Genomic DNA, 27,664 nt, shown 5'->3' on the forward strand with positions numbered 1-27,664 from the left:
TGACAAGAAGATGCAAAGCCCAGGACATGACAAAGCCAATATCAGCTGAGATGTCCATCTAGCAGAGATATCACTTTGGAGAGGAGGGGCCTCAGGGTCATCTGCTTCCCAAGGACAAGGACGCAAGAGAAGGGGATGAGAGAGCAGGGACTTGGGCTGTTTTTTCTACCTGACCCTCACTGCTGCAGAACCAGAGGCACCCTTTGCTGAGGCAACTATTTTCTGACAAGCTCATCTTGAAAGCAAACCATCACAGCTAATGATATGGGCAGGTTCAGAGCAGGCAAGTGACGTCAGCCTGGGTCGCTCTGGTGGGGTTGTTTAAAGTGTCATTCTCACAAAGAAGGTCCAGCAATACTCAGCTGGATGCCATGGGCTGCCATGCATGATGATATGCCATGTCCTTGTCTTTTCTTTCTCTCCCTCCTCAGCTCTCCCTAATGGTCATTTGTTGTTGCCTCCCCACGTGTGTGGGTTGTGCTCCTAGGTGTTGACCCCACAGTGCCTAATACTGCCCAGTCCCCAGGGGTTCTCAGCAGAGTCTATGGTTCACTGTGTTCCTATGTGTGTTCTTGTCTTTAGTGTACTTGTAAGCAGCCAGGTTTGTGTGGATGCATGTGGGAGCACAAATTTATGCAAGATTCCATGCCAGTGTGCATAAGCCTCTGTGTGTGTGTGTGTGTGCCTCCTTGTGTGTCACTCATCACGAGGGAATGTGCTGCTCATGGCAGGGACACTCTCCACTGCTCTCTCCATGAGCACCACAGAGCAGCAGATTCCCAGATTCAGAAGGAGCCTCAGCGTGCTTGAACAGTGATGGCACCAGCCTGCTAGAGATCTTTCCAGGGAAGAGGCACAGAAATGCAGCTCCTGCCTCCTGAACCCTCCTTTTCCTGCCCCTCCGAAGCTCACACTCTGCTGCTGCCAATTTCAGGCCCCAACAAGGATGGTTTCACTCCAACTTGGATCCTTTGTTTAGTTCAGTGTAACAATATTGGGAGTGCCTCAGCATGGCCGGCAGTCCCCTCTTCCTGCCTCCCCAGGCCAGGACACAGCTGCTCTCTCCAGTGCTAGAGTTCAAAAAGGATGGGGTTTGCTTTATGGGGAAGGAGAAGGGCTGAGGAATCCTGCTGACCATGTGCTGGCCATCCCTGAGTGGATCAGTGTTGGTGGTGTCTGGATTGGGCACAGCACTCTCTCATGTCCAAGACATTGCCAAATGTTCTTGTGCAGTTCATCGGCCTGGTGCTGTGTCAGGCAGGGGCTGAGACCTCAGATCAAACAGGTGCTGAATGAAAGGAACATGAAGCCTGATATCATTGTGCTGTGAGTGGAAGGACAGACCCTGTGGTTGCACAGGATAGCCAAGGAACTGATGACTGCTTTGGACTTGAGCCCACAAGGATCTTCATGCCCTGCATGGGAATCTCAGTCTGAGTGCCAGCAACTGCCCCTGGGAGAGAAGGGACATTGGATTTAAGGCTGCATTATCCAAAGCCTCATGCTGTCTCACAGGGTTGTCCAGAAGAGACCCTCTTTCCAAAAGGGACTGTGCATAGTGTGTAAAGTTTCTGAGCCCATCTCCCCTCCAGATTGTCTGTCTGCCTGAGCTCAGGTCCAGCTTGGACACAATACAGTTTGAGGCCTTGCCACCTTCCATTTAGTGACCTCAGTGAGACCAGTGTGAGGGAGCTCTTCTGGGAGAGCTCAACCAGGGCTGATTCCCCTCTCCGTGGAGCTCCTTCTGAGCTGAGATTCTGGTGTATCTGAGGGCCAGCCCCATTGCTTTCTCACGAGGAAATGGGCACTGTGGACAAGGGAAGCGCAGGGAAGGTGTGTACCTGGTGTTTAGAAAGACCTTTGACACCCTCTCCCATACTTGCTGATGAGGAATGGGTTCCGTGAGAGGTTGACAAGGTGGGTAGAAAATTGGCTGGACTACCAGGCTCAAAGAGTTGTGAAGATGAAGAAATGGGCTGTCTGGAACCTCATGAAGGTCAAAAAAAGCAAGGGCAGGGTTTTGCATCTGGGGTAGAAACCAGACCATGCAGTCACACATGTTGGATCGTCGCTTCCTAGGAAGCAGATCCACAGAAAAGGACGTGTGGTTTTAGGAGAAACTTAGCTGAACATAGGACAGCAGTGTGCCCTTGCAGCAAAGAAAACCAAATTCATCCTGAGCTGTGGCAGCCAAAGTGTTGCCAGCAGGTGCAGGAAGGTGACCCTGCCCCTCTGTCCCATTTGAGAGCACATGTGGAGTACTGCTTCCAGATTGGGGCTCCCCTGTCCAAGGCGGATATCGACATACTGAAGCGAGTCCAACAAAGACAACCAAGGGGGTTGGGGCACTGTCAACCATGACAGGAGAGTCTGAGAGAAGTGGGCCCACCCATCTTGGGGAAGAGATGTCTCAGAGAAGACCTTCTTGTTTTCTACAACTACTTTTTCAGAGGAGGCAGAGAAAATGGACCAAGATACTGGAAGTGCTCAGCAGTAGGAGTCGAGACAAAGGACAAGCAACTGAGACATGGAGAAATCTGATTAAGCAGTAGGCTAAAAGAAATAGGAGGAATTGGAAGGTGTTTCCCAGGAGGGTTGCACAATCTCCATCCTGGAAGGCGTTCAAGGATGGAATGAATGTGACTTTGAGCAACCTGATCTAATTGGTTCTATTCCAAGTGGGGGTTGATGTAGATGACCTCTGGAGGTCCCTTCTCACCTACATTCTGATTTTGTGATTCCCATGTTACCGCTGCCCTCCCTGACCCCTTCACACCCATGGGCTCACTTGTCCTCCCACCCCCTCTGCCTCAACACAACTTTTAGGCAATGTGCTGGGACTGCAGAGAGGCAGCTGAAGGGAGGCTCTCAGCCTCCTCACTCCCATCCGCAGGAAATCAGTGGCTGTTGTTTCCAGGCCCTGAGCTCAAAGACAGCTCAGGGAAGCTGGTCCATCTCCTGGGTTGAGGACCTGCAGCTGGCGCTGTGCAGGCTTATTCTTGCTGGAGGATGGGGAGAGTCCACTTGCCAGGAGACAATCTTCTGCCCGTGCAGAGCCACCGAGCACTCTCAGCCCGGGCGAGAGACCCTGAGCAGCGCCGGCACAGGGCTCAGCGCCGGGGCGGAGCTGGCGGCAGCAGAGAGGAGAGGAGGCGGAGGAGAGGTGGCGCCGTGGCCGTAGCAGAGAGCCGGGGCTGGCAGGGGGCAGGAAGGTGCAGGCAGCGCAGCGGCAGGATGCGGCGGTGCCGGGGCGCAGGGCTGGCGGGGCTGGCCGCGCTGCTCCTGGGTGCGTGGGGCTGGCGGTGGTGGCGGGGGGCCAGAGCTGTGAGCGGGGTGTTCCCCAGGGGACCTGCGACAAACTCTTCCCTCTCTTTTTTCTCTCTGCAATCTCTCAGCACCCTTTCCCAGCTCTTTCGAGTCCCCGCTTAGGTAGTGTCCTCCGTTCTCATCATCTCTACCATTACAACTTTGCTTGCATATACGCCTGCCTTTCTATGCACCCACTCTTTTCTCTTTGAATTCAGCAGTTATTACTGCCCTGATTTCAGCCCTCTCTCACTGTAACACCCACTCTTGCTCTCTACTCTTCCTCTCTTCATCCATCCATTCACCCCTCTTTTTGCCCATCTCTCCAGGCCCCTACCAGCTCCAACGCCTCCTCTGACTCTCTGAGACCCCTCTCTCATCTCTCCCTCTACTTCTTTCCTATCTGTAGGCACAAGTTTGGTCTCCTGCACCTCTCCATTATTTCATACATCCATCCACTCATCCTCCTGTGCATTCAATATTTATTCTTGTACTCATTTCAGCCCTCCATACTTCACCGTAACACACCCATTCTCCTGTCTCTTCATACCCTCTACATACATACATCCCTGAATCCGACTTTCATCCCATATTGGCATGCATCAAGTCCAAATTGCCCCCAGCCTTCTCACTTCTCTCCATACACCCACACTACGATCAATCTCCATCCCTCTTCACGGGAACATCTTCCTATCTGTTCCGGTCCGGCCCTGTCTCGCTGCCACTCTTCCTAACAATTTCTCTGGGAAAATCAGAGCTGGGTGAACTTTGGTGTTCTTTGTCCTTTCCTTCTCCTTTCTCTGCAGTAGCTGCTGGCAGAGCGCAGGTGCAGCAGGACCCATCAGCAGAGACCACCGAGGGCACCGGCATCAGCATCAACTGCTCACACCCCAACATACAGTCTTTCGACTTCATCCACTGGTACCGTCAGCTCCCTGGCAGAGGCCCCGCATTCCTCGTGAGCAGTCTTAAAGAGTCCAAAGAGCTGCGGGACCCGCCGGGGCGGCTGTCGGTGGCAGCAGACCGCCGGTCCAGCGCCCTGTGGCTCGCCCGGCCCCGGTGCGGGGACGCGGCGGTGTATTACTGTGCCCTGGGAGACACGGGGAGAGGAGCCGGGGCTGCAGCCGGGCAAGAACGGCAGCGGGCGGGGCCGGGCGTGTGTGTCAGGGGCGGGGGGACAGCCGTGTACGTGCCCGCCAGGGGGCGCTGCTGCCTCGTCTGCCGGGGCCGCCGCACCCCGCCCCGCCCCGCCCGGCACTTAGCCCCGGGCCGGTTGCCCCGCCCGCCCAGCACCAGCGCTGTCACTGGCTCCGGTATCAGCGCTGGTACCGTCACCGGCATCACCCGATGCCCCTTTGAGTCCACGCCTGCGCTCAGCACCTCTTCTCATTGATAGCTGCTGCTGTGGCTCTGTGGTCCTGAAGGCAGCAAAGAGCCACGCTGGGCCAGGGCTACATAGGGAGACTGAGACGGGCTGTGCAAGGCAGGGAGGGGAGTAGGGTGTTTCCCACCAGGCTCTCTTGCTTCCCCAGAAAGGGCTCAGAGTGTTCTGGGTAACGCGGCATCCTCTGGCTTCTGTGTATAAAAGCCTGCCGGCATTCTCTCAGAGATGCGTCACAGATGGCACAGATTGCCAGGGTTTTTTTCCCTTCCCAAGGACATGTACCAAGATCTCCAGCCAAGGCTGTTAATACCACTAACAGGCTCCTTGGACATTCGAAGTAAGCAATTAACAATGGGGCAATGAAGAAACCAATGCACCCAGGAATTACCACAGATAGAATGAGTTGCAACCGGCATCAGCCCTTAAACGCCAAAGGTCCATTCCAACAAACCAGAAATGTTTGTCAGAGCTCTGCCAAGTTCTCTTCACTGTGGTCTACCACCTGCTCCTCAGCCCTGGCATGGCCAGACTTTCACCTGGGGTAAAGTGGTTACCTTGTCTTGCAGCAGCAGTTGATTTTATTCCGCTGACACCAGCAGACACAAAGGATTTACCCCAGCACACCTTTGGTTCCTCCCTCTTGCCTCGACAGCTGATTCCCTCTGGACATGACGACGCTGTTCCAAACAGGGCAGTACGTTGCCCCAAAGGAAAAACAAATGTAGTCAGGCAGGGGGGCATATGGCATCCCCAGGTGGCATATGGCCTGTTTGTCTTCTCCATGTGCCTCCTAACTGTGGTGGGAATAGCCTCATGCTTGTCACTGTGGGGAGTGAGCAGCCCCTGAGGGTCCTGAAGTAGTTCTTCCTTGGCAGGCTTTCCTTCTTGGAGACCCTGATGGAGACAGGCAGGAGAGTTTCCTTGTGCCTGGCACAGTTATTTTTCCACTTCTTCCTGGGCATGACTGAGCTCCTAACCCTCTCAGCCATGTCCCTTGATCATTATTTCACCATAGGCAAACTGCTCTGTAAAAAAAGGTATCATGATGAAGAAACTCTACTTCCTGCCAGCTCTGGGAGCATGGGCAGCAGGCTTTGTGGTCATCTTCTCCCAGGTGGCTCTGTCGCTGCGGTGTCCTTTCTACACCAAGACGGTTCTTGACCATTTCTACTGTGATGCTGGGCCAGCATGAGCGCGGCCTGTTGGAGTTGGGTTGACCTTGGCTGGCTGCCAGGTGCCCACCAATCCATTCTATCACTCCCCCTCCATCAACAGGACAGGGGGAGAGAAGACAGTGAAAGTCTTGTGGGTCGAGATGAGGACAGGGAGATCACACAGCAATTACCAGCACAGGCAAAACAGGCTCAACTTGGGAAAATTAATTCAATTTATTGCCAATCAAATCAGAGTAGGATAATGAGAAATAAGAACAAATCTAAAAACACCTTCCCCCCTCTACCCCTCCCTTCTTCCCAGTCTCAACTTCACTTCTGAATTCTCTGCCTTGTCCCCACAAGTGGTGCAGGGTGATGGGGAATGGCGGGTACAGTCACTTCATAGCACATTTTCTCTGCTACTCCTTTCTCCTCCTGCTCTTCCCCTGCTACAGCATTGGGTCCCTCCCATGGGAGACAGGCCTTCACAAACTTCTCCAATGTGGGTCCTTCCCGTGGGTTGCAGTTCTTCATGAACTGCTCCACCCTGGGTCATTTCCATGGGCTGCTGTCCTTCAGGAAGAGACTGCTCCAGAGTGCGTCCCCCATGTGTCCACAGGTTCTGCCAGAAAACCTGCTCCAGCATGGGCTCCTCTCTATGGGCCACAGGTATGGCCAGGACCCTGTTCCAGTGTGAGCTCTCCCTGCGGTTACAGATTCCTTCAGGGCACATCCACCTGCTCTGGCGTGGGGTTCTCCATGGGCTGCAGGGTGGATACACCTGCTCCATTGTAGACCTCCATGGCCTGCCTGGGGACAACCTGTGTCACCATGGTCTTCACCACGAGCTGCAGGGGAAGCTCTGCTCTGGTGCTTAGAGCACCTCCTCCCCCTCCTTCTTCACTGACCTTGGTGGCTGCACAGTTGTTTCGCTCACATATTCACACTCCTCTCTTGCAGCTGCAGTTGCACAAGTATGTTCCCCTTCTTAAATTTATTATAATAGAGGCACTACCACCGTCGCTCATTGGCTCAGCTTTGGTCTGTGGTGGGTCTGTCTTAGAGCTGGCTGGAACTGGCTCTGTCCGATATGGGGGGGCAGCTTCGGGCATCTTCTCACAGAAACCACCCCTGCAGCCCCCTTGCTACCAAAAGCTTGCCCCATAAACCCAATGCATTCTCTCCCTCACCTCTGTGAATCACATATTTAAGAATTATCATTAATGAATACATTTATCACGCAATCTACAATGTTCATAAACTCCACTTACATCAAGAAGAATTCCTCACACCAAAATCAAAATAACACCTTCACAGGACCAACAAAGGTGGACAATTTACAGACACTCCACCCCTCAACACTTTGCGGCAATTACAACGGCAGAAATCCCCCACAATTATTCCACTCTCTGCTCTCTAGCAACGTTCAGTCCATGTCCCAGGGTTCCCCAGGGCTGAATTTTAGGGCAAGTTCTCTTCAATGTTTCTATAAATGATCTGGACCCAGGAATCAAATGTACATTGTTTGCCGATGATACTAAACTAGGAGGAGCTGTGGACTCCCTCGAGGATAGAGAGAGGCCTTGCAAAAAGACCTGGCTTGACTAGAGAGCTGGGCAATCACGAACTGTATGAAATTTAACAAGAGCAAGAGCCGGATTCTCCACCTCAATGTAAGAAGGACATCAAACTATGACCCTGTGTCCAGAGGAGGGGGACCAAGATGGTGAAAAGCCTCGAGGGCAAGACTTAGGAGGAGTGGCTGAGGCCACTTGGTTTGTTCAGCTTGGAGAAGAGAAGGCTGAGGGGTGACCTCCTTGCATCCTACAGCTTCCTCAAGGGGGGCAGCAGAGGGGGAGGAGCTGATCTCTTCTTTCTGGTGACCAGTGACAGTACAGGAGGAAATGGAATGAAGCTGCGTCAAGGGCGTTTCAGATTGAACTTTAGGAAAAGGTTCTTCACTGAGAGGGTGGCCGGTCACTGGAACAGGGTCCCCAGGGAAGCGGTCATGGCACCAAGCCTGTCAGAGTTCAAGGAGCGTCTGGAGGATGCTCTTAGGTCATGTGGTTTAGTAGTCCTGCGAGGAGCAGGGAGTTGGACTCAGTGATCCTTATGAGTCCCTTCCAACTTGAGATATTCTATGATTCTATGATGCTATGATATGTTAGCACACATGAAAACACATGCTGGAGCATGTCCAGAGAAGGGCGACGAAGCTGGTGAGCGGTCTGGAGCACAAGTCTTATGAGGAACGGCTGAGGGAACTGGTGGTGTTTAGTCTGCAGAAGAGGAGGCTCAGGGGAGACCTAATTGCTCTCTACAAATACCTGAAAGGAGGCTGCAGAGAGGTGGGTGTTGGTCTCTTCTCCCAAATGACTAGCAACAGGACAAGAGGAAATGGCTTCCAGTTGTGCCAGGGGAGGTTCAGGCTGGGTATTAGGAGAAATTTCTTTACTGAGAGAGTGTTGAAACACTGGAACAGGCTGTCCAGGGAGGTGGTGGAGTCACCATCGCTGGAGGTGTTTAAGGAACGTGTGGACGTGGCATTGTGGGACATGGTTCAGTTGACATGGTGGTGTTGGTTGACGGTTGGACTTGATCTTACAGGTCTTTTCCAACCGCAGTGATTCTGTGATTCTGTGAAATGTCAGCACACATGAAAACACGTATGCATGCACACCCAGATACACAGGAACCCATGTGTGCGCACACACACACATTCACCCCCGAGACTTGTCATCACATATGTGTTCACATGTGCTTATACACACTGGCACAGTACACTTGCATGTAGAGAGAGATATATATGCGCAAGCTCGTGAACACACACAGACACATATGTGCTCGTCTGCACACACATACACATGCACATGCACACTGACACCACACACACTTAATTGCTCACCTGCATAATCATGCGTGTACACAAACACATGCACAGACACACACAGAAATGCAGTTCTTCACACACACACTGGCAGACACTCGCCCTCACATGTGCATTTGCAAATGAACATACAAATGCAAACACACAGCAACAAATATGCCCAGAGGCCCAGACAGACGCATATGCACATGAGGAAGCACAGCCTCTCCCCACACACTCTGAGAACCGGGACTCCATCAGCCAGCTCTCTGCCTCTGTGCCCCTGACAACTTGAGGACAAGATCACAAACTGCCTTAGCCAAGCTGTCTGCCAGTTAACATGACTCATTAGAGCTTATGGAGCTCCACTGCTGGAGATGTCTGTCTCCTCATCTGCTTTTAGCACTGGAGCAGTCTGCAGAGCTACAGGAATGGTGGCAGGAGAGTGTGCCCAGCACTGCGCAAACACCAGGAGGACAGGCCTTGTGCCCTGAGAGCCTCCCAGCAGGGCTGGCCTTTTCCAAGGGTCCTCACCTGGCCTGAAAGGCTCCGATTCAGACCTCCTGCTACTGTGACCTGCTAACTTTGGAAGGAGTCCAGCTCCTAGCTGCACTCTGCAAGTGCACAGCTGGGCAAGATGGCACATGTCCACCCAGACCCCTGATCAGCAGCTCTCTTGGTACCAACCAGCCCTGTCTCCCCACACCTGGCAAGCTGCAGCCCAAAAGCAGAGCCAGGGAAAGGTGCTTTTGCAGTAACACCTTGAAAACAGGTGTGACTCCCGGGACTGTTCCCAGACACCAAGGACTGTCATCAAGAACCTGGGCTATCAGAGCAGGAGGGTAGCCTGGAGTCAGTGGGAGAGATGATCCCACTTTGCTCAGAACTCACCTGACGGCATCTAGAATGCTGTTTTGGGCTGTAATGCAACAAAAACCTTGACCAAGTGGTGTGAGTTCAGCGGAGGGTGGCCAGGATATTGAGGAGGCTGGAGCACTTCCTTGGGGGGGAAAGGCTGAGAGCACAGGGCTTGCTGAGCGTGGTGAAGAGCATGCTTTGGTGGGAGACCTAAAATAATCTTTGGAGTAGCTATGGTCATTAAACTGCATTGGGTCATTGCATCCAGCCCCAGATGGGCAGAGAAATTTAGAAAGCAAAGGATAACCCACCAGATGCATGACTAAGTATGCTCCAAGCAAGCCTATGTTAATGGTCACTGCACAGCCATCCCCAACAAGCCCCTCCCAGAACCACCCCTGAGCAACATCTCTCTCCCTGGGCATCTTGGGAGAGGGTCTGAAGGGGAAAGGATGAGACAGAAGAGCAGGCTGGGATGCAGCAGAACTTTAATGAGTCAAAAGAGGGAAATGAGGTTGATCCGAATGGAGGCCCCAGAGCAGGAAGCACCAGGGGCAGACAGGATTCTGTGCCCCACAGCTGAGGCAGAGATTGTGCCAGGTGTTCATCTGCCTGCACCACAGAGGGAGCAGGGCAAGCAGGTCCTCCCTTGGCTGGCTTTGTGAGGCTCACAGCCCAGAGGAGCACAAGACAAGATGGACACGGGAGGGAAAGGAGAGAGTGGAAGAGGAGAAAGGCAGGCATGGGCCATGCTTTCAGATAGCCCAGGCTGGCCCCATCCTTTTGCAAGGGGTACTGGGGTTGCTCAGCCCTTCTGGAAGGAACAAGCTGATGCTCTGTCCCCAGTCTGGTAGGTACCATCTTGAGGGTGCCGGGGGACCTTCCCCAGGGCCCACCTTCCTGTGGTTTAACCTCCTAGCCAAAGAAGACCAAGGAGGGAAAATGTCCTCCTAGCCCTGCATCTGGGGATCAGCAAAAGCCTCAAGATGTGAGCAAGACCCATCAGCCAGGCACTGGACAAGATTCTCTGGTCAAGTACTTGAGTTGTTCCCCTGCATTTCATGTCTCTCCTCCAGCTCTGCGGACTCACCAGTGCTTAGCTGGGAGGAGTCCCTATGTCCCTGAGGTGCTGTGGGGTCTCTGCCCCACAGAAATCTGCTGGTGGCTGCATTTCTGTCTCGGCAGTACACATTTTCTGACTTTGCAACCAAAACACATTGGACTTTTGAAAGCTGATGCAGGGACATGAAAGCACTCTCATCGCACTAATATTCTGTGGTGGTAACCCTGCCCGGACCCATCCTCAGCTCCTTCCCACAAAACACCGTGGTGGGATCCTCCACCTCCGCTACTGTCGGCAGCATCCTCAGCTGTGGTGGAGCGTCCATCACCTGTGGGTGCTGTGACTTCTGTGGCATTTCTAGCTGCTACTGTGGCAGAAGGTGCCCCCCCTGCTAAAGCCACTGGTGACAGGCAAGACAAGGACCTCCTGGAACCCAGAAGCTCATGCTGGACTGAGGACAGAGCCCCTGGCCATTGATTTCAGAGAGGCTGAGCATCCAGTGCTGCCCTTCCAAAGGAGGGCTGCTGTGGCCCTCTGAAAACATGGCCAAGTCTAAATCCCTGGCCTTCCACTCTCTCCCATCTCTTTCTTGTCTTCTGTTCTTGTGGGCCATAAGACCCTCAAAGCCAACCTGGGGCATCTGCTGACCCCTGTCCCTCTGTGGGACAGGCAGATGGATGCCCTGTGGGGTCTCCACCGTGGGCAATGGGCACAGAGTTTCTGCATCTGCTGTTGCTTTCCCTGCACTGGCAGCCAGTCTCCTCTAGAAGTGATCTCGTTTCCCACCTCAGAGTCATTAAAGTTTTCTGCATCACAGCCTCTGCCTCCACATGTCCCTTCATCTGTATCATCTTTGCAATTCCTCATCTATTCCCTTGTCTTTCAGCCACCAGAAGGCATTATCTGCTTGTACCTCCCACCTCACCATCGTCCCCATCCTCTATGGAGCTCTCATCTTCACATAGCTGAAACTCATGGCTCGCTCATCCTTTGGAGAGTGGAGTCCACCCCCAACACTCTCCTGACTCTTTTGCTGAATCCTTTCACTTATGCCATCAGAAACAAGGAGTTGAAAGCAGCTCTGAGGAGAACGGCAAGGCAGTGAAAGGCTGCTTCAGCCTAGAAAAGGTTCCTGACAGGTGAGAAAACAAAGTCCAAACCCTGTGTTTGTGGAACTGCAATACAGCTGCACTTTTAGTCTTCTCTCACAGAATCACAGAATCACTAAGGTTGGAAAAGTCCTCTAAGATCATCAAGTCCAACCATCAACTAATACCACCATGGCCACTAAACCATGTCCCACAATGCCTCGTCCACAAGTTCCTTGAACACCTCCAGCGATGGGGACTCCACCATTTCCCTGGGCAGCTTATTCCAGTGTCTCACCACTCTCTCAGTAAAGAAATTTTTCCTAATATCCAGCCTAAACCTCCCCTGGCGCAACTTGAGGCCATTTCCTCTCATTCTATCGCTCTCAAGACATTCTAATGAATTTTGACATACCAATTTTGACATACCAAATTTGACACACCAATTTTGACATGAGGAGAAGAAAAAAAAGTGAGTAAAACTTGCAATTTATATACTTTTCAAAACAGTGTATTGTGATCAGGCCTAGCATGGCTTTTCAGAAAAAACCGAGATACTGTGTGGACAACGTCTTTTTTAAATGTTGGTCTTGTTCTTAATTGACATACACCACAGGCAGGGAATAGTAAAGATGGCATCAACATTTTAATTTGTTGTCTAGAAGAATTTTGTCATGACCAAGAGAAATGCGCACCTCCAAAGTACTGGAGGTGGTCTATCTCAGACTTCTATCTTAGATGGCAGATAATTCTACCCCAGAAGCATCTATTGACTATTGCCGTAATCTAGGCAACAGATGGATTATGTGCAGAAGGTGTCAGAGGTGCCAGGGTCAGAGCCGGGGCTGGGGCCCAGGCCAAGGCTGGACTCAAGAGAGTCCCGGGTGAAGGCTCCATCCAGTGACAGCTCTCGACCACCTAGGAGGCCAGGAGGACAATAGTAGCCCAGGTCAGGCACAGCTAGGGCAGAGCTGGGGCAGGCCTGAGTTAGGCCTGAGCCAGGGGCAAGCCAGACCTGGGACCCATGGTTCCCTTGGGCCTAGGTAGGCTTGGTCCTGATGCTTGTTGCTCCTGTGTTACCACCTGACACAGCACTTTGTCCCACAGAACCTGGCCTGGCGAGACGTGTCCCCCAGCACAGAGGAATGACCCTTTCCTCCATCCTGGTCCTATGGTTCTGGTGGTATGTGGGGTCTGTGTGAGGGCAAACCCCACACCACAGGGCCCCAGGGTCTGCAGATGTGGGAAGACCCTGGCCTCTGTGTGGGGAGCAGTGGTGCTGCACAGAGCACAAGGGCCACTTCAGCCCCAGAGCTTGGGGAATGCTGAAGGAACTTGGTGCCTGGGGGAAGGTGCCTTATGGTTGGGCTGGTGCATGCCGTGTGCCCTTGAGAGACAGCTCACGGATCCTGCTGGGTGCCGAATCAAATCCCACTGTCACTGCTATGTCTCCCCAGAGCTGGGGGCATCTGCTCTCAAACAGCACCTTTCTGGACCAGAGTTGGGTTCTGGCACTTGTGGGACCTTAGAGTTCCTGGGACTCAAGAAAGCTGCTCCATGCCTGGAGAAGACCAGGCAGCACAGAGCATCCATGTGCATTTGGGCACCAGTCACTGTCCTGGGCCTGTGTCATGGTTTAACCCCACGCCACAACTAAGCACCACACAGCCACACACTCACTCCCCGCTGGTGGGATGGGGCAGAGACTCAGAAGAGTAAAAGTGAGAAAAGTCGTGGGTTGAGACAAGGACATTTTAACATCCCCCCCCCTTCCTTCTTCTTCCCCCAGCTTTATAGGCTGAGCATGACAACATATGGTATGGAATATCCCTTTGGACAGCTGGGGTCAGCTGTCCCAGCTGTATTCCCTCCCAATTTCTTGTGAAGCTCCAGCCTACTCACTGGTGGGGTGGGGTGAGAAGCAGAAAAGGCCCTGACGCTGTGTAAGCACTGCTCAGCAATAACAAAAATATCCCTGCTTTATCAGCACTATTTCCAGCACAAATTCAAAACATAGGCCCATAGTAGCTCTTATGAAGAAAATTAACTCTAGCCCAGCCAAAACCAGAACAGTCTGCCTTCACCCAAGGGAGTGTTGCGTTCAAAGGGACAGGGGACTCTCGCGTGTGACCTGCTGTAGCTGATACCAATACTAACTTGTGAACACCTCAGCCCTCCACATGTTGGCAACTGTGGGCCATGCCCAAGACTATTTACTCATTCCCAAATCCAGCCATCCTTTGGAAACATATTATTCTGAGCCTCCTTGCCCATCACAGCTCCACACAAAGCAAGAGGACCATTCTTCCCCAAGACCTTGTGGGACTGCTGACCTCCCCGGGGCCTCCAACACACCCACAGTTCCTCTCTGGAGGACAGCAGTTGTCAGGATTGTTGTTCCCATGATGTGCTCCAGGGCCAAGGGGATGTTTCTGAGCAGAGACACAGCAAGGCAAGGACTGCTGTCTATTGGCTGTGGAGTAACTAGGGTTGAATTCCTCAGCTTCAGGAGGCAGTCCCTGAACGAGGACTCGCTGCAGTATGTCCGACCTTCCAATGCCTCTAGGAGTGATGAAGAGTCCCCCTGTGTTGCTACCTAATTCCTCCCGCAAATCAATGGCTTTCTCCCTTGGCAGTCAGTGTGCAGATGGAAAGACCACCTAAGGGACACAGGCAGGGTTACAGCAAGTTTTTAATGAGTCTAAAGAAGGAAATGAGGTCACTCCATGTGAAGGCCCCCAGTACAGGGATCAGCAGGAGCAGACAAGAATCTGTTCCCCTTTTCGTGTGGCAGAGTTCCCAAAGGGCATCTGTCGAACTGCCCCATGGAAGGAGGAAGGATAGCAGGTCATTCCAGGCTGGTTTCTGGAGTCCTCACAGCAGGCTTTGAGGGGAGCACAAGACAGCGAAGAAAAGAGAAAAAAAGGGAGAGTGGAAGACAGGAAAAGTAGACATTGGCCATATATTCAGAGAACCCACGCTAGCCCCTTCCAGTCTTACCCTTGTAGGACATGCCAGAGATGGTCAGCTGCTCCTAAAACAATGGCATGAAGTTTGATCCTCTGTCCAGCACCATGTTCTGAGTTCCAAGGGGTGCTTATCTGAGGCCGTTGCCAGCATCTTTAGCAGGGGAGGCACCTCCTGCCGCAGTAGCAGCTAGTGATGCAGGAGAGGTCACAGCAGCCAGAGGTGATGGGGACTCTGTCACAGCTGAGGATGCTGCCAACAGCAGCAGAAGTGGAGGATCCCACAACGTTGTTCTGCGGGAAGGAGCTGAGGATAGGTCTGGGCAGGGTCACCACGAAGGGAGAGGGCTGGATGACGACGGTGGAGTTCTGGCACAGGGCTCATTGCAGCTGTTGGCCCGCGGGGTCAGGCTGCAAGGGTGGCAGGTCTGGCAGGACTGGTACATCTGGCAGGGCTGGTACTGGTTATAGCAGGACATGTCTTGGGGCCCGAGGTGCACCTGGGAGAGAGGGCAGGGAGGAAGGAAAACATGGGCATGCGTGAGGAGCAGCCTGTCACCACACCATGAGGGAGCCAAAGAACATGCAGTGCCAGGAGGTGGAGGCTGTGCAGAGATGTGTAAGGGCTTCTTGGCCTCAGCCTGCCAGGGCCTACAAAGAGCCACCATTTCCTAGGCAGCTACTGCCTAGCCGCTGAGTCCAGAATCCACCTCAGTACAGTCCCAGCTTCCCTCCATGTCTAACGTTCTCCCCACTTCCCTCTCCCGTGACAAGCAGCCCCAAGATCTGGCATGGGACAGCGCTTGTATCACATGAAAGATCCACTGAAGTGAGACCTTCTTTTAGAGACAGCAGAGAAGGAGACAGGGCTTCAGACTGACCGGACTCCCAAGGAGAAGGAGGCAAGAGAAGTGGATGAGAGAGCGAGGAGCTGGGCTGGCTTTTATCATGGCCCTTTACTGCCTCAGGCTGCCAGAGGCATCCCTTGTGGAGGTGATTATTTTCTGACAAGCTCATCTTGAATGCAAAGCATCCCAGCTAATGCTATGGGCTGTGTTTTTCCTTCTTGAATTACAACCTTCTCATTTCCTGCTTTATGCCAGGCACATTCCCCAGGGAAGGCATCTTTTGTGTGACAGGCTGTCCTGGTTTAAGCCCAGCCGGACTAATCACCACACAGCTGCTCACTCACTCCCCTTCCTCAGCTGGACAGGAGAGAGAAAATATGAGGAAAAGGCTCGTAGGTCGAGATAAGGACATAGGGAGATCACTCACCAACTACCATCATGGGCAAAATAGACTTGACTTGGGGAAATTAGTTTAATTTATTACCAATTAAAATCAGAGTAGGATAATGAGAAGTAAAACTAAATCTTAAAAAAACAACACCTTCCCCCCACCCCTCCCTTCTTCCCGGGCTCAACTTCACTCCCGATTTTCTACCTCTCCCCCCGAGCGGCGCAGGGGGACAGGGAATGGGGGTTGCGGTCAGTTCATCACATGTTGTTTCTGCCGTTCCTTCCTCCTCACACTCTTCCCCTGCTACAGCGTGAGGTCCCTCCCACAGGAGACAGTTCTCCACGAACTTCTCCAACGTGGGTCCTTCCCACAGGCTGCAGTTCTTCATGAACTGCTCCAGCATGGGTCCGTTCCACGGGGTGCGGTCCTTCAGGAACAGACTGCTCCAGCGTGGGTCCCCCGCGGGATCGCAAGTCCTGCCAGCAAACCTGCTCCAGTGTGGGCTCCTCTCTCCACGGCTCCACAGGTCCTGCCAGGAGCCTGCTCCAGCATGGGCTTCCCACAGGATCACAGCCTCCTTCGGGCATCCACCTGCTCCAGCGTGGGGTCCTCCACGGGCTGCAGGTGGATATCTGCTCCACCGTGGACCTCCATGGAGTGCAGGGGGACAGCCTGCTTCACCATGGTCTTCACCACGGGCTGCAGGGGAATCTCTGCTCCGGCGCCTGGAGCCTCTCCTCCCCCTCCTTCTTCACTGACCTTGGTGTCTGCAGAGTTGTTTCTCTCACATATTCTCACTCCTCTCTTCTCCGGCTGCCACTTCCCAGTTTTTTCCCCCTTCTTAAATATGTTATCACAGAGGCGCTACCACTGTTGCTGATTAGCTCAGCCTTAGCCAGTGGCAGATCCGTCTTGGAGTCTGCTGGCATTGGCTCTATCAGACATAGGAGAAGCTTCTAGCAGCTTCTCACAGAAGCCACCCCTGTAGCCCCCCCTGCTACCAAAGCGCTGCCACGCAAACCCAATACACAGGCCCAGACGTTTCCAGTGCAAAACTCATCAGCGTGGGCAAAGGACTCATCTCACATGCTGCAAGAGTCCAGTAAAGGACTAAACAGCTGGCGTAGACAACACACACACATACACATATCTCGATGTCTAGTCATCTAGAGTTAATTGAGAAGACTCAAGACACCCAAAGAGAGGCTGTCCAGGGCCACCGCACAAGTGTTGGAGGGTCATCTTCTGAATGTCCTGTGTCCAAGCATTCAGCGTGACTGAGGAAGATCGATCTGTGCTCAGTGGGAGTGGGAGATGCAGCTGATGAGAATAACGTGTCCAGCTTGAGCCCATTCATGCATACAAAAGCCCTTTCCCTGCTTGCTGCCTGTCCCTGAGTACCGTGGACATGGACATAGGCTTTAGCCATGGGATGGAGGTGTTTGTAGGCTCAGGTGGGACAGCCCGTGGGTTCACTTCTGATCACATGATGAAGCAAGCCATGCATATGTGACGAGGTATGCAGGGCCTGCTGTGAGCTTATGCTAGCTGGGGAGCTCAGAGGCCACCATTGGTCAATTGGAGGATCAGTGTCTCCAGAAAGATGATTCATGCCATTTACCGTGCATGTCTGCTTTGGGATGGGCTAAGTCCCATGTGTGAGCTGATGTTTCTTCATGGACTGTGGGAGGAGTCTGTAGAGTCTGTTCGAGTGCGTCCAGAGGAGAGCCAGGAAAATGATCAGAGGGTTGGAACACCTCTCCTACAAAGAAAGGCTTAGAGAGGTGGGGTTGTTCAGCCTGGAGAGGAGAAGGCTCTGAGGAGGCCTTCTTGTGCCCTTTCAACACTTAAAAGGGGGCTTATAAGAAAGGCAGAGAAAGATGTTTTACCAGGGCCTGTAGCAACAGGTCAAGGGAGAATGTCTTAAACTGAAAGAGGGTAGATTTTGAATAGACGTAAGGAAGAATTTTTTTCCGATGAGGGTGGTGAGACACTGGAAGATATTGCCCAGAGAAGTTATGGATGCCCCAGCCCTGGAGGTGTTCAAGGTCAGGTTACACAGGGCTTTGAGCAACATGATGTAGTGAGAGACGTCCCTGCCCATGGCAGGGGGATTGGACTAGATGGTCTTTCAAGGTCACTTCCAACCGAAACCATTCTATGATTCTATGACTCTATGCTTCTATGAATTTTGCTGGTAACAAAGAGGTTCTTCCCTCCAGGGCAGTGAGTTTGGGCTGAATGAGCCTCTACACGAGGATGTCTTTGGAATCTGAGTTGGTCCCACAGGGCTGGAAGGACATGTCCATCGAAGGGATCTTGATGCATTTCACTCACATCCCCTTAATTATGTGTATTTACTAAGAGTGAGATGCAAAGCATGGCACAGATGTCAGAAGAGGATCCCTCTCCCTCGAGACCTCATTTGAGCAGCGTGCATGGCAGGAGCAGGGTGCAGCAGCACTCAGCAGCTTTGGCCTCTGTCCCCAGAGGACCCTCTTGGAAGAGTGAGGACTGCTGGTGAGGGGTGGAATGTGTTTGTCAAGGTGAGGCAAGAGTGTCTTTGCAAATGCCTGCTAAACTAGGAAGGAGGAGTTTAAAGCAGGCATGGAGGGGGAGGTCTCCCATAGACTGAAGAGGAGGGAGAGGACAAGGAGTAGAAGAGCTATGCATGGGGGACAGCATGCCAGGGGAGGCTCTCACTCTTCCCCTGTGGTGCAGGTGGTGGTGTAGTTAGGTGTCTGTTACACACCTCCTGCTCAAGAAGAGGAGGCTGATGACGCCTTCTTCAGGCAGCTGGGGAAAGCTTCACAGTCACAGGCCCTGGTACCCATGGGTCACTTTTACCACCACAGTATCTGCTGCAGAACCAAAATGGCTGGGCACAAGCCCACCAGGACATGTGTGGGGTGTATGGAAGAGAAAGTTTTGATGCAGGCAATCCATGAATGGACTAGGGGAGAGACTCTGTTAGCCCTGCTACTCACAAATGAGGAAGAACTGTTGGATGATGTAGCATTCAAGGGCAGCCTTGCCTGCAGTGACCAGGAGACTGCAGAGCTTAAGATCCTCAGAGGACTGACCAAGACAAACAGGATGAGTACTGCCCCGGTCGTCACAAGAGCGCATCTTAGTCTCTTCAGGGACCTACCTGCTTGGCAGGATGCCATGGGAAACTGCCCTGGAACACAGAGAGTCCCAGGAGAGCTGTCTAACCTTCAAAGACATCCTCCTCAGAGCACAAGGATGGTCCTCTGCAATGTGCAGAAAGGTGAGACAGGAAAAGCCAAAGCACAGCTGGAGTAGAAACTTGCAAGGGAGGTGAAGGGAATCAGGAAAGGTATCTGTAAGTCTATTGGCAGCAAAAGGAAGGCTAAGTAGATGTGGGGTCATTACTTGGTGAGGAAGGGGACCTGGTGACAAATTGTAGGTAAAAGATTGATGCACTCAATACTTATTTCTCCTCAATTTTTACTGGTATGGCTTCTCCACAGGTCTACCACATCCCTGAGCCTCCCAGGAGACTCTAGGGGAATGAAGCAGCACCCACATGTCGTGCTTTAACCCCAGCTGGCAACTAAGCACCACACAGCCCCTCACTCACTCCCCCCTGGTGGGATGGGGGAGAGAATCAGAAGAGTAAAAATGAGAAAAGTTGTGGGTTGAGATAAAGTCATTTTAACAGGTAAAGCAAAAGCCGTGCACGCAAGCAAAGCAAAACAAGGAATTCATTCACTACTACCCATCATCAGGCAGGTGTTCAGCCATCGCCAGGAAAGCAGGGCTCCATCGTCCGTGGTTACTTGGGAAGACAAATGCCATAACAGCAAACTTCCCCACCCTCCTTCTTCTTCCCCCAGCTTTATATGCTGAGAATGGCATCTTATGGTATGGAATATCCTTTTCGCCACAGCTGTGTCCCCTCCCAACTTCTCATGTACCCCCAGCCTAGTCGCTGGTGGGGTGGTATGGGAAGCAGAAAATGCCTTGACTCTGTGAAAGCACTGGTCAGCAATAATGAAAACATCCCTGCTTTATCAGCACAAATCCAAAACACAGCCCCATACTAGCTACTATGAAGAAAATTAACTCTAGCCCAGCCAGAACCAGCACACCACAGCAGCAGAAGAAAGAGCTAAGGACCTCTTACTACTATTTGGACAGACACAAGTTTATGGGATCACTTGGGATGCATCCAAGGGTGTTCAGGGAGCTGACTGGACAGTCACTACTCAGCCCCTGGAAGGAAGATGGAACAACTACTCTGAGAAACCTTTCCTTAACTCATGAAAGGCAGGAAGGGGGTTGGGAGCAGCTGACGTGAGTTTACTGAGGGCAAATCATGCCTCACCAACCTCATTGCTTTCTATGAGGAGGTGACTGGCTCTGTGGGGAAGGGGAGGGGCACTGGCTGTGGTGTACCTTGGTTTTAGCAAGACCTTTGACATAACCCTCATGGGTGCACACACATGCACACCTATACGCACACAGAGATAAGCACACTCACAGGCATGCACATGCACAGATAGTTGTGCACACACAATCTCACACACGTGAGCTTGCACGCAGCCAAACAGTAACACATATGTGTGCACTTGTAAAGTGGTGTGTGCCCCCATGTTTCCAAACGAGCCCATGTGCAGACACAGGCACCGCCATCCCCTCATACCAACATGTACGCACAGATATTCAAACAACACAGATGCTTACACTTATGCATGCTCCTGCACACGCGTTTTTGCTTACAGATACATGTGCGCTCTCACGTACAGAGATGGACACACATAAAAGCACATATGCACATGCACCTATGCCCACACACTTACATATATGCAGACCAATGTCACTCCCATCCATGCTCACCTGCATGAAGGCACGTAAGAGTAAGAGCGGTGTAAAGAACAGGCAGTGCTCTGTCTGGTGACCCTTTCAAGGTCACTTCCTATGTAGGTGAAGACACAGGTGCCATGGAAACAGGTCACAGCAGTGAGAGGGGAAGCACAGGTTGAGACAGCTCTGTGCTTGCCTTCTGCACAGCAGAGCCAAAGGATTGCTCTTGCTCTGTGCCTCTAAGAAATGAAGATGAAGAGGAAGCAGCCGAGGGGCACACCACCAACACTGAAGGTGATCACTGTGTTGTTGGCAGAAGTGCCAGCACAAGCCGTGTCCAGGAGGGCTGGCAGAACACTGAAGAAGTGGCAGATATGCCTGGGCCCAAAGTAACCCAAATGACGGGTGATTATTGTTTGCAGAGCAGGAGGCAGGGAACCAGACAGCCACCTTCCTGCCAGCAGCCAGATGCACACAGCCTGAAGCATGATGGCCCCATAGCACAGAGGGTGGCAGATAGCCAAGCAGTGGCCGTAAGACATGGCATTGTAGAGGGAGCATTCACTGCTCAGCAGCTGAGAGGCGTCCAGCTGGGCCATGCAGCTGTGGAAGGAGATGGGCATGCCTCCTGGCCTGAGGAAGCCCTCCAGCATCTTTGGAAAGAAGACACTGGAGAAGAGAGACTGAAGTTTTTGGCCTTCAGTCGTTCTGAGATATGCTTCATTAGCCATACTTCCCTCTTGGGGGAGGACATCGGTGTGGGGATTTACATTCTTCCACTTGTACATTATTGTCTGGATTTTCATGCAGGAAATAGGATATGAGACTATAGTGGCTGCCAAGAGACATTTCCACCAATTAGAATGGCTGAGACTTACATGTAACAGAATCTTCTCCCCCCACAATGGCAGCCAATTCCTGAGCACAAACTCTCTGGGGGGGTCAAAGAAGCAGTCAACTTTCTCCTGTGGGAGGGACCTCACCCTGGAGCAGAGGAAGAGCATGAGGAGGAAGGAGTGGCAGAGACAACACATGATGAACTGACCGCAACTCCCATTTGCCATCTTCTGCACTGTTTGGGAAGAGGAAGCAGAAGATTTATGAGTAAAGTTGAGCAGGGGAAGAAGGGAGGGGTGGGGGGAAGTGTTTTTAGTTTGTTTTATTTTTCACTATCCTACTCTGTTACAGTTAATTGGCAATATATTAAATTATTTTCCCCAACCCAAGTCTGTTTTGCCCATGACAGTAATTCTGTCCTGGTTTTGTCTGGGATGGAGTTAATTTTCTTCCTAGTAGCTGGTATAGTACTGTGTTTTGGATTTAGGATGAGAATAATGTTGATAACACACTGATGTTTTAGTTGTTGCTGGGCAGTGCTTACACTAAGTCAAGGACTTTTCAGCTTCTCTCACTGCCCTGCCAGGTGCACAAGAAGCTGGGAGGGGACACAGACAGGACAGCTGACCCTAAGTGGGCAAAGGGATATTCCATACCATATGACGTCATGCTGAACAAAAAAACGGGGGTGGGGGCCACTGCTTGGGAACTGGCTGGGCATTGGTCAGCAGATGGTGAGGAATTGTATTCTGCATCACCTTTTCTGTATATCCTTTTATCATTATTATTATTACTTTCTTCCTTTTCTGTCCTATTAAACTGTTTTTATCTCAACCCATGAGTTTTACTTTTTCTCTGATTCTCTCCCCGATCCTATTGGAGGGGAGTAAGCGAGCAGCTGTGTGGTGCTTAATTGCTGGCTGGGGTTAAACCGCAACAAATGGGTAAGTAATCTCCCTGTCCTTATCTTGACCCATGAGCTTTTCACCATATTTTTCTCCCCTCTTCCTGTTGATGGAGGGGGAGTGACAGAGCAGCTTGGTGGGCACCTGGCAGCCAGCCAAGGTCAACCCACTGCAGACAGATAAAGCAAAGAGAGCAAGCATAGAACAGCAGTGATATTATGGCTGGATGTAGCAGAGAAGTCCTGTCCCCCTTGTCCCATGCCCCATAAAACAGTGGTGGTGCAGAGTTCACTAAACAGTCCAGTTCCTTGCCTGTTATGGAAGACAAGGAGGAGCTTTGGTGTGGCTGGAGGGCAGGGGCATCCAACACTTCATGCTTGTTGCTGCATGGCATGCAGTGAGGGGAAGCAGTCATGTGAGGCTCCACATAATAGTTTTGCATGAGCTAAAACAAAGGAATGATTTTGATGGACAACTTGGAAGTGGGGCTATCTCCTCTAGTACCCTGAATACAGCCATTAGCTCTGCATGCTGACTGCTGTCCCCACCCACTTTGCTGAGCTGGATGAAATGCTGCAGCTTCTCTCCACCTCCCTCCCTTAACACATCTGGCTGATCTAGGTCTGTGAACTAGGCGCAATGTGGCTGCTCAGGCCTGGGATGTTTGTGTGGTGGGGTTTTCTGAGCCCAGGCAGTGCTTAACAGCTCCAGGTGAGGGTTGGTCATGTCTGTCAATCCTATTTGGGCTGTTTTCTCCTGCACTGATTTGGTGGGGACATGGCTTTGCCTGCATGGAAACATACCATTCCCATTTTGCAATGCTGAGTTGTTGTGCTTTCTAGGGACTCATTTCCCAGCTGTGCTCTCTTGTAGTGTCCATGACATTCCCCTGTTCCTCCTCAACATGCTGCTGGGTAGATGCAGTCAGCAGGTTGTTGCCAGCGTAAGGGGACAGCTCACAGCTTGGGGACAGTGCTCCCCGTGCTGGGCCACAGTCCCCTGGGAAGGCAGGGGGCTGTGCCCGTACCCCTGAGGCAGCACAGCAAACGCACACCAGCGGCCTCTGGCTGCTCTGGCAGGGTGATGCTACGGGGAGCAACCACAGCCCCATGGGGACATCTGTGCCCAAAAGCCAGCAACTTACAGTCTTACACCAGGACCCAGCCCCATTCTTTACAGGCCAAACAGGGTTCCTGAAAGGCAGATGTGTCTGCTGGACAGCCCTGGCTTCTAAAAATGTTTTACTAGATGGATAGCTGTCAGCATGCCCAGGGGCAGCCAGTCCTGCTCTGAGGCTACAGTCCTGGAGGGAGGGGCCAGCCCAATGAGGGGGGCACAGTCCTCCCCACTGCGAGCTAAGCAGATGCAGAAGGAATATTTTCCCCCACTGGGGATATTAAAAGTCTTTCCTGCTAATGGATCATTGCCTGTGATATATATCGGGGCACTCTCAGAGTCCAACCCAAGCTGTAAGCAGTGGGTTCCCTCCTAGCTGCAAAGTCAGACTTATTGAGACAATTCTTCCACCCCTCCCTCACCCCGATTGTGTTAACATTCATCACTTTATTCTTAGGGTGATGGGGCAGATTTCCATGAGTTAAGATTACTTCCGCTGCAGTATCCAGCAAAGCCATAACCTGTTCCTTATTATGCTGGCTCCACAGTGTTACAAGCAGAACATAAGGAAAAAAAGAATAAGCAGTTCATTCCTGCCCATGCCTGTCCCTGTCCCCATGCTGAAGAGGGAACGTCCCTTCCCTGGGCTTGTTTGCAGGGAAGGGGGAATGCCACCCCATGCACTCCCTGCCCTATCACCCCACCCCGCCATTTGATGCCCAGAACCCTTTGAGCTGCTGCACCTGCATCTTACGTGGGGCCATTGCTTCAACTCCAGACATCTCCATGTCCACTTCAAGCATGTTAGTAACAACCAAACAAAGCAAAAGTTTTCCTTGCATTTTCCTTGCTCTATCCCATGTTTCTTGAAACAAGTTAATACTTCAAGTAGGCTGGGAAATTCAGCTAATTCCTCCTCACTTTCCCAATTCACCAGGTAATCCACCTCGGCCAAGTGCCTTGGGACGGCCCTCCATGGCTGTGTGCGGGGCAAGCCAGGCATTCGGTCTATCTCTTCTTCATTATCCTTCCTCTACAAAGGCATTTCCCACTGGGACCTGCCAAATACACCAAAGGTTTCGCACCGGGAGCTGCTGGTTTGTTTTGATTCCTGTAGTAAAGGCACTCAGACTCTGTTACGTATTCTTAAAACGCCATTTCTTAGGCTAAGACAATGAAGGAAGAGAAGGCAGTGTAGGTGGTCCTATATCCTTCAGGTGCTAGGAGCCCTAAGCTATGTGCTGTCCAAGAGGCATCTCCAATCAGGGCACAGCATGCCACACAGACCCTAGCCATGATAGGGTTACCCCATTTTGGTCAGTCAAGCTTTTAGAGGATTTTCATAATATAAAACAGCTCTATTCATCATTTCTGCTGTCAAACAGAGACGATGTTCACATGAGAACTTCTTAGTGCACTTTAGATACAGGCAAGGACACCTAAGTAGTGTAATCACTGGCACCGAGCAGGAGCTGCCTACAGCCGCATTGGTTACAATCGGCCAGCTGAGTTTGGCCTCTGGCCAAGGGGTTTGCGCAGCACAACACAGGCCTGAAGGCGAAGCTCTGCATGTGGCACAGCAGAGGAGAGGCCAGGGCCTCTTCAGGTTGTCTGTCACATGGATCACTAACTCCTTGATATACAGTGGTCTTTAGCTGAGGGTGATGGCACCCTGCCAGTAGTTTCCTTCATGTGAACAAATACCAGCTCTTGAACCTGCTCAGAGCAGCTTTCACATCCTTGTTTCTTAGGGTGTAAATCAAGGGATTCAGTAGAGGAGTAAGAACAATGTGAAGAACAGCCACTGCTCTGCCTAGTGACCTTTTTGAGGGGGCTCCCATGTAGGTGGAAACACATGAGCCATAGAAACAGCAGTGAAATGGGAAGCATGGGTTGAGACAGCTCAATGCTTGCCTTCTGCACAGCGGATTTAAATCACCATGAAAACCAAACACCATCTGGAAACAACGCCCTTTAGTTTGAAGTATAAAATCAGCATGGATTGATGAGGGTTATTGATAGAATGACTAGGGAAAAGAGATTTCAGACATGCAACTGAAACACCCTTATAAGGCCATAGTGCCCTCTTGATGATGGACATGGGTGTGGGGATTTCCATCCTTCCCCATTTATATGCTGACTGCCCTCAGCTCCCACATGCTTAGCTCCAACTTCCAGCTTCAATGCATTCAGCAGCACGGGTGACTTTTCCCTGCTACTCCAGCCCCTGCATGCCGGCCATGACCCCCAGATTGCATGGTGGAGAGGAGAGGAAGGTGGAGTAGCAGCTATGGGCCATCCCAAGGGCTGTTCCCTGCTTTACCACTCCTGCCATTCTGCAAAGAAAATCATCTTCTGGAGCCCCACACAAACCCTCTGCGACCCCAGAAAAGCACCAGCCCTGGCAAGAGGAGTACCCTTCCTCAAGAGCTCATGGGGCTGCTGACCCCTTTGGACCTCCTGCCTTTCTTGGCATTTGTGGGCAGAGACACAGCAGGGCACGACCTGATGGTCACTTGAAGCAAAGCAGCCAGGGACGCCTTCTTCACCTCCAAGGGATGGTTTCCAAAAGAGGAGCCACTGCAGGCTGTCCCAACCTTCCATTCCTCTGTGAATGGAGAAGGTGCCTTCACCCCTTTCCACCTCCGAGCAACACCTTTCTCCTTTGGCACCTTGGGGCCTGTTCACAGAGGGAAGGACCACGTGGAGGCCAGGACTGAATGCAGCAGAACTTTAATGAGTCAAAAGTGGGAAACAAAGTCATTCCGAGTGGAGGACAGCAGTACAGGGAGCCCCAAGGGAAGCCAGGAGTCTGCAGTCGCTGGCCGCGGAGAAGTTCCTGCATGATGTTTGTTTCCTTTCCCCATAGAGTGAGAGGAGACAGATGGTCCCCACCAGGCTGGCCTTGGGAGAACCTTGATCTAAAGGGGAACCAAAGGAAACAAAGGGAAAGAACAGCAAAGCCATTCAGCTATACTGAAAACACATCCACAATCTCAATCCTCTGCCCAGCATGATGTTCCCAGTTCCTCGAGGTGACCCCCTGCGTCTTTCATAGCATTTTTATCAGAGGAGGCACCTTCTGCCACCATAGCATCTGGAAATGCCAGAGAGGTCACAGCAGCCAGAGGTGATGGGGATTCCATCACAGCTGAGGATGCTGCCAACAGCAGCAGAGGTGGAGGATCCCACAATGGTGTTCTGCAGGGAGGAGCTGAGGATGGGTCTGGGCAGGGTCACCACGACGGGAGAGGGCTGGATGATGATGGTGGAGTTCTGGCACTGCCTGACACAGGGCTCATTGCAGCTGTTGGCCAGCGGGGTCAGGCCGCAGGGCCAGCATGGCAGGAACTCATAGTAGCAGGATATGCCTTGGGGCTGGAGGTGCACCTGGCAGAGAGGGCAGGGAGGAAACAGAGCACAAGGGTGGGTGAGGAGCCGCCTGGTTACACTATCACAAAGGAGCCAAGGCCACTGCTGAATGGGGGGCTGGAAGCTGTGCCAGAAGCAACATGGTCTTCATCGCCCTATGAAGAGCAACCTGGCACGGGGAGGACCTTTCCTAGTTCAAAAAAGCAAAAGCCCCCTCAGCCATGTCCCAGCATCTCTCTAAGCAGACCTTCCCCTGCTTCCCTCTGTCATGACAAGAAGATCCATACCGCAGGACAGGACAGAACAATATCAACTGAGATGTCCATCAAGGAGAGATCTCAGTCTGGAAGAGGAGAGGGGGCTTCCGACTCGCCTGGTTCCCAAGGACAAGGAGGCAAGAGAAGGGGATGAGAGAGCAGGGACTTGGGCTGGGCTTTTATACCTGCCCTTCATTGCCACAAGACTAGAGGCACCCTTTGCAGTGGCAACAATTTGCTGACAAGCCCATCTTGAATGTCAACTATCGCAGCTCATTATATGGGCTGTGCTTTGGTTTCCAACACTGCTGCCTTTTCATTTCTACATTTCTGCCATGTCCGTTCCCCAGTTGAGGTTTCTTCTGAGCTCTGGGATGAAAGGCCCCAGGATGTCTAGTGCAGGAATGCAGCGGTGCTGGCAGA

At 52.1% G+C, this 27,664-nt stretch overlaps 1 gene segment (V, D, J or C); it reads left to right on the top strand.

Moving 5' to 3' along the window:
• Positions 1-3,234: 3,234 nt before the first annotated feature.
• Positions 3,235-12,660, top strand: LOC132319416 (T cell receptor alpha variable 26-2-like). The segment is given in 5 exon segments: positions 3,235-3,286; positions 4,113-4,398; positions 6,857-6,866; positions 11,691-11,770; positions 12,510-12,660. Coding segments are annotated over 5 exon segments (579 nt in total).
• The last annotated feature ends 15,004 nt before the right edge of the window (positions 12,661-27,664 follow it).

This window comes from Gavia stellata, chromosome 28 (genome assembly GCF_030936135.1).
Source record: "Gavia stellata isolate bGavSte3 chromosome 28, bGavSte3.hap2, whole genome shotgun sequence".
Classification (NCBI taxonomy): Eukaryota; Metazoa; Chordata; class Aves; order Gaviiformes; family Gaviidae; genus Gavia; species Gavia stellata.